At 43.0% G+C, this 6984-nt stretch overlaps 1 protein-coding gene across 1 annotated transcript; it reads left to right on the forward strand.

Moving 5' to 3' along the window:
* Positions 1 to 931: 931 nt before the first annotated feature.
* On the forward strand, positions 932 to 5591 carry PHALS_05587 (alternate phospholipase partial; the record flags this gene model as incomplete). Its single annotated transcript, XM_024719155.1, has 9 exons — positions 932 to 3836; positions 3914 to 4217; positions 4291 to 4361; positions 4430 to 4506; positions 4587 to 4667; positions 4731 to 4835; positions 4906 to 5034; positions 5097 to 5243; positions 5325 to 5591. 9 exons carry the CDS (start codon positions 932 to 934, stop codon positions 5589 to 5591), a joined length of 4086 nt encoding a protein of 1361 aa, XP_024584482.1.
* Positions 5592 to 6984: the final 1393 nt, after the last annotated feature.

The raw sequence follows: 6984 nt of genomic DNA on the forward strand, positions 1-6984 counted from the left end.
GATCGGCCACTGCCACCAAATGGCACCTGAATATGAATGTCCTATACATAATGCTGCTGAAAACTCTTAAATGAAAACTGAATGAGTATCAGCGCTAGGGATAAAAGCAATATTTTTTTTGTGTGCCCAAAATGCTAACATTCTCGATGAAGATTATCATCGAAGACGAAAAAAGCTCAAGCTGGACAGCACATATCATCTGTAGAGACGTGCTATCCTCATGATAAGTAAGCAAGCTTGTATATAAGTGGTGGGAAATATTTTGCATGATCAACAAATGTCGTTGATACCGATTGCTTTGCTGGTTCTAGAATTCGGCATTTGAAAAACGCTGAACCATCACAAGGTTTCTTACATTTCTATAACTTTATTCATCCAACAATCTGCATCTTAGCGTAGAGTGGTGCACGCAGGTTCAAAATGTAAAGGATTGGTAAGACATCCCTCCGGTTTAAGCGATGTTCACTTGTTCATGTGTGAAGCTTCGAGAGCGAATGAGAAATCAGTAAGAGTTCGTTGCAATCAATTTTTCGCTCAACACTGCTTTATATATCATTCCATGTAACTGATCCCTTGGAAAATGTTGGATACCACTATGGTCCCAAAAGTTTTTATACAGTGCCTTTATTCAGCTCTCAATTGGAGAAATTGAGCATTGTCATATGTTCGCCTCCAAATTTCCTTGTAATAACTCTTCGATGGCTATAAAATATTTGACAGAGTATTGACAGAACAATAGGTATATCATTTTCTTCAGCGACTTGCGTATAAAATAGAATAAATCGTTTGACCAGAAGATCCAATGCTTTTATGTATATATCGCATAGTCATCACATAATAACTGCACTGTTTGTTCAAGGCAACAAAACCCGTACTTTAAAAAAATTTCATAATATAGGTGACGAGTCGACATAACCCAGTCACCAACGCAATGGCTTCCGGCTGGCACCCCAGAAGCTCCAAAGCAAATCGTCGTTCGTGGAGATCTCCATCTCCACCTCCGCTTTTGGACGAGACTGCTCCTAAAGTTAGCAAGCGCTCGTACTTTTCACGTCACAACAAACGCTCCAACCACCAAGCGCAAGAATCGGTGCACAACACAGAGCTCGAAGTTGATGAGATAGCCGAGCAACGCGACCGTGACGCACACCGTAGTGTTTTAGCTACGATGTTTCGAGCTCGCACAAGGTCGCGCACGTTGCGATCATCGTCAGAAGCTACAGAGACATTACAGACACTTGTGCAGCGAGAGAAAGCCTTTCGACTCGTGCGTCATGGTTCTGACCCGCTTTTGAATGACGCTTTTTATGCATCTCAAGTGCAAGTTGGAAATTTTGTGAAGATGGGTTGGCTTAAAAAGCAGGGTCACATGTGGAAGAGTTGGAAAGCACGCTTTTTCGTTTTATTCTCCGATGGCACGGTCGTGTACTATAAGAACAAGAGCAGAAAGAAAATAAAAGGCTATATGCATTTAAATGACGGAGTTGTATCTGTGCAACATGTGGATATTCGAGTAGCTGGCAAGGCTTATGTATTCCAGATTGAAAAGGGATTTTACCGATTATTGTGCCATTGCTCTAGTCAGATTGACGCCGAATTATGGGTTACAGCCTTGCGATCTGTACGTAAAGTCGCACCGCCGTGCTTTGAGATGAATTTAACTGCGAGAGAGGAAAAGGCAGGATTTAATTCTGTCACGAGGCACTTAAACAAGATCTTTATTACAGACAAAGACTTGGCTAAAATGTTGATTGATTTTAAAGAGCACGAGCACAATCACTCGTACGTAAAAATACACAACTGTATTGTCGAACTAGATGATGCAATAATTGATCGACACCATTTGGCGCTCTATCAAGACCCTGAAATCGAATTGTTACCGGGAAATGAGCTTGTGCGAATCATTCGGCGACATGTCGAAGATCGTGTGTTTATTCCTTTGTATGCAGAGGCGTACGCAAGCTTAGAGACGGAGCAAGTGAGGCAGTCACGCAGCAACGTGGAGCAGAATATCAAAGTATTGAAGCAAAAAGCGCAAGCAGATTTTGGTATTTCTAAAGACCTGTCAATTTGCGACTGGAAGCATGCCATTAGCGTGATCAATATGCTCGACTGTGTCTCACTTCCCACGCACAAATTTGAGGTCATTTTGACAGCGGGAAAAGCCATCGCGGAGGCAATAGCGCAGTATCATGGAGAACATTTTGAGGTCACAGACGAGACTTTGACGGCAGTATTTCGCTATGTCATTACGATGTCCTCGCTCCGCGACCTGCCGATCCTTCGTGCGCTGCTCAAATATGGATTCCATCATCACCCGGCCTGTCAAAACAAGACAAATCTGGTGATAGCTTTTCTCGATGCAGTCAAATGGATTGAATGCTCACAGTCAAGAGACATAAGCTACCGATTTGACTCGATGGCCTTCGCTGGATCTCGAGTTTCAGTTTCATTTTCAACTAATGATCTTGGCATTCAGTTCACAACGGATGGAAATGGCCGGGGAGCTATCGTGTACAGTGTCCGAAAGCAGTCACAAGCAGCATTGAGCGCCGCTATCGTGTCTGGCTTGTCGCTTATTGCGATTAATCATGAACCCGTGATCGGCATGCCGTTTGACAAAGTTATACAACGCTTACGGACCGCCAAGCTGCCAAAACAACTTACTTTTATGACAGAGTTTTACTATTATCAGCTATTGTCATTAGACATGGAGATGTTTCGCTATTTGATGTGTATTGCAGCACGCCGTGGAGATTTGGACTCGGCTGGATGGCTGCGCTGTTTTTCCAAGGATGTAAATACCTTGTGCTCGTGGGAAAAGTCTCGGGGTAAACAGGTATTTGGATTCATTCCGGTATCCGGTAAAGAGTCCCCGCTTCACGCAGCGGTGCACAACGGACATCTCAAAATGGTCAATTACTTTATATCAATAGGGGCGGATGCTAATTTATGCAATGAAAAAGGCAGACGGCCACTGCATGTTGTAAAGCAGTCGGTAGATATGGCAAGGATTATTGAACGCTTAATCGATGCAGGAGCGCATATCGATGCAACAGAAAAGAATGGGCTGACTCCGTTAATGTTCATGTGCGCGAGGGGATCTCTTGAAGGGACGGCAACTTTGTTAGCTTTAGGAGCAGATGTCCGTCGTGTGGCTTGGTCGAATGGCTTTTCGGCTCTAGAGCTTGCTGTGAAGAGTGGGCGTCCAGAGGTTGTCGAATTTTGTCTTTCAAAGGGTGCAAACCCGAATGCGCCTACATTAAATGGAAATACGAGTTTGCATTTGGCTGCCGCTCTGGCTCACTCAGGCATTATAATTCTGCTTTTGCAGAAAGGGGCCAATCCAAACGTTCAGAACCGATACGGACAGACTCCAGCGAATGTTTTGCTTACATCGGATCCCAAAGAACGTGGTGATGCCTACGCGATGTGTCTAGAAATATTGAAGTGTTCTAGCAGTCGCTTTGACCATCGAGATGTTTTCGACTTCCAAGCTGCTCAGCTCACAACCATCTCACGAAAATCGAACGATGTAATAGAAAAATTCGGATCACATAGTCGAGGAGTAGAAGACCTTGATGTTGATATCTTCAGTCGTTCATCAGTCGATTACGTACAACGCATCGAATCTTCAAGTTCGCAATCGGACAAGGACAAACACGCTTCACGACTTGCGCGCTTGATTTCTGTAGAGGATTTGATTCAAGAAGTGGTGATCGGTTTTGAAGTTGACCTGGTCGACGTAATCGCTTTTGTGCTGTTTCTGGATAGCTTTACAAGTCTTGACGAAGTGGTGAATCGACTGAAGGAACATATTAGGAGTGGAATGGAAAGTAAGTACAGGAGCGGCAGTCGTGATACTTATTCAAACTGAGAAAAATATGTTTATAATCTTTACGTGATTCTGTAGGTCATGGACTTATACGACTCTTTATCATAATCATGTTGCTCAGAGAGCTCGAAGCGAAAAAAGCTGGTGATTTGCGCGAACGTTTTCACAATTTAATAGGACAGACTGTCGATCTCTCGATGCAGAAGCTGGTGCCTTTGATTGATGATTGCATCACGCTTTACAGAAATTACTTTTCGCTTCATGGAGCTGGTAATTATGCGCTTAATTACGAAAGAATACCGAAAATGATGACAAAGCTGTATGGGTCAAAAGCTGGTATTGAAGCTGCATCACACGAGCCTTTTTCAAATAATCTGCACCGGTTAATTAAAGCTTTTTCAAGCTCGCGTTGCTTGTGTTACTAATCGAAAACTGCATACACATGTTTGTTACAGGAACATCGACGCAGAGCGGTGGGCTCAACAGTGCACACTGCTGACACACGCTATCTTTTGCAAAATTTCAGGCAAATAGCATTGATATGTTTTCACATTTAAACAGACTGTGTATTGATCTGTGCGGCATGTGCTGTAGTGCAAGATTTGGTTTCGCTCGGTTTGACAAAAACGCATTCTTCCGAATTTACCTGCATTAAACGATGGTTTCAACATGTACGAGGCTACATCGCGCAGATTATGAGGTGGATCGACCACTTATGCTCACAACTTTCTTCTGCTCGTGCCTTGTATAGATCTCTGCATATGTAATTTGCGCTGTACTTGTCCAAGATACCCCTGAAGAACGTGCAAAAGTAATAACATTTTATCTGAAGGTACTAATGCTAAAATGTGTACATGGCCCACCGCGTGGTATTCATTACTTCTATAAACATCAGGCCGCGGACTATTGTTTGTCATTCCACAACCTCGATACGCTGGCTGCAATTTTATATGCACTACAATCGACTGCTGTACAGCGGCTTTGGAAGACAATTGACTGTGTACGTCTGGTGATTTTAAATGTGCAGCTTTGTTAATGAACTCACGTAGTATTTTATCCGTGACTGGCAGCTAAGTGTCGCTGCAAAGAAAAAGATGAACGAGATGCAATTGCTCTCCGACAAAGGATGTCGCGAGATGAATCGACTTATGCGAATAGTTGCAAATCCAAGTATGCCTTACATTGGACTATATCTTCAGGTGGATGCCTTACTAGTCTATAATTATCTGTGATCTAAACTCACTTCTGACGAAAATCGTAGAATTACGTTGGCTTAAACGAGCTGCCTGCGTCTGACAAAAACGGTTTGATAAATGCAAGCCGGCTTCGCAGAATGGGCGAATTGGCAACAGAAATTATGCATCGACAGTCTGTTGCCTACACTCTTACACATGACGAATGTGTTGATGTAAGTTTGCACCTCGATGTTATGTCAGGGCATAATATTCGATTTCATTCTGCTGATTGACTTGTATTTTATCATATATAGAAATTGCTGCACGTCCCATTGCCATTTGCTTCTGAAGAAAGTCGTTACGCTCGATCGTTGAAGCTAGAACCTCGTGAAGCAGATGCGATGCCATTAAGCGAGCGCGGATCATGTGTTGTCGATGATGATCTGGATTTGGAAGTTGAAGTGCGAGAGTCAATTGGAGCTGATGGAACATTCGGATTTCGCCAGTGGATTCGAAAACAACAAGTTGTGCACAGAAATCGCTCAAGATCATCGCTGATTGCTTTGTACGAGTGGGTGTAGCTGTTAGTGAGTCAGTCATAACTTATCTATGCGTTGTAAATTTCCACTCATGGGACGAGAAAAATATGCCCCATTTGTATGGAAAACTAAAAACATATTCCAACTAAAATATTATATTAAATTGCTTACTTTACGAATGTCAGGGTTAGTCCAATAAATGAGTATCTACTTTAACTCTTTTCTCCTGGTCAGCGCTCAAATTTCGCGCTGACCTTAATACCGATCGGTTTAGGGCGCAATCAGAATCTATCAGTACGCGAAGTACGTACCCTGCTGTGGTGGTTGTACATAGTAAATATTACTCGATCGAAGCTCACATGAAAAAAGGATTATAACCGGACTAGTTTAGTAAACCTCTGGAGTTGCACCTTGCACATTTAGTACAATCTGAACAATTGCAAGTAATTGTAGATACCGAAGTATCAGAACTTTCTTAGATGGCCGAATCCCGAAAGGAGGGGTCTGTGGTATACATGGGCGGTAGCCGCACATCATACAGTAAAGATCTCTATCACGAGAGATGGTAAAACGAATACTGGGCATATATTTAATCAGCATTAATCCTTTACCAATTTTCGCGTGAAGAAGCAAAGCTATTAAGAGGAATTGTTATGGTAAAGACTTTCCATTTGCTACTGGTAGAACATGCGAGCCCGATTTCTATACGTCTCTTTACGCAGAGTCTTGGAGGTAAAACTTTCTTTGTGCAAAGTTAGTTCGGGCCAATTCCACGATCGAGTCACGATTAGACTATATCCCCTGCGAGGATGAAACATGAGGTGTTCCAGTACATGTATACGGGACAACTAGACATATTTTATTAGCTTATATCTGTCACTGGTCCGAACGAGATCAGCGAGCTCGCAGCCAAAGGGGCAAGTTGCATTGAAACTCTTTTCAGCTTAAAACATAACCAGAACGCTCGAACGGGGTGCAGGCGACAATGGCACCTCGCCTAGACTTTGAGGGTATGGACATAAAAAATCTTTATTTGGATGAGGGAGGTTGAGATGGCTATGACTCAAACAGAGCTACAGCACGTTGCGCTTTCAGTCTGCAAGCTATAGGGTCACAACAGATTGAGCATCAAAAACAAAATCTCGCGCTTCCTTCATGGTAAAGTGTAAGCGACATATGTTGCCAAAGTTTGCATTGCCTTTACATGACGTATCCGGTACTTCCGAAGTTCTTGTCCGACATTAAAGGAGTAGACTATGGACACGTGTTGTAAAATCTAATTGCTGCAATATAATGAGATCCTCTTCCAAAAGCTGTTACATGGTACCTTGGCTGTTATCCTTTGCCTCCGACTTACTCACATAGCTCCACACCAGGCACTAAATAAAGAGTCAGCATTCAATGGGACCCCTCCTCACCGCTTCACTAAAAGAGT

Source organism: Plasmopara halstedii (assembly GCF_900000015.1).
Source record: "Plasmopara halstedii genome assembly, contig: Scaffold_2904, whole genome shotgun sequence".
In the NCBI taxonomy this organism is placed as follows: domain Eukaryota; phylum Oomycota; class Peronosporomycetes; order Peronosporales; family Peronosporaceae; genus Plasmopara; species Plasmopara halstedii.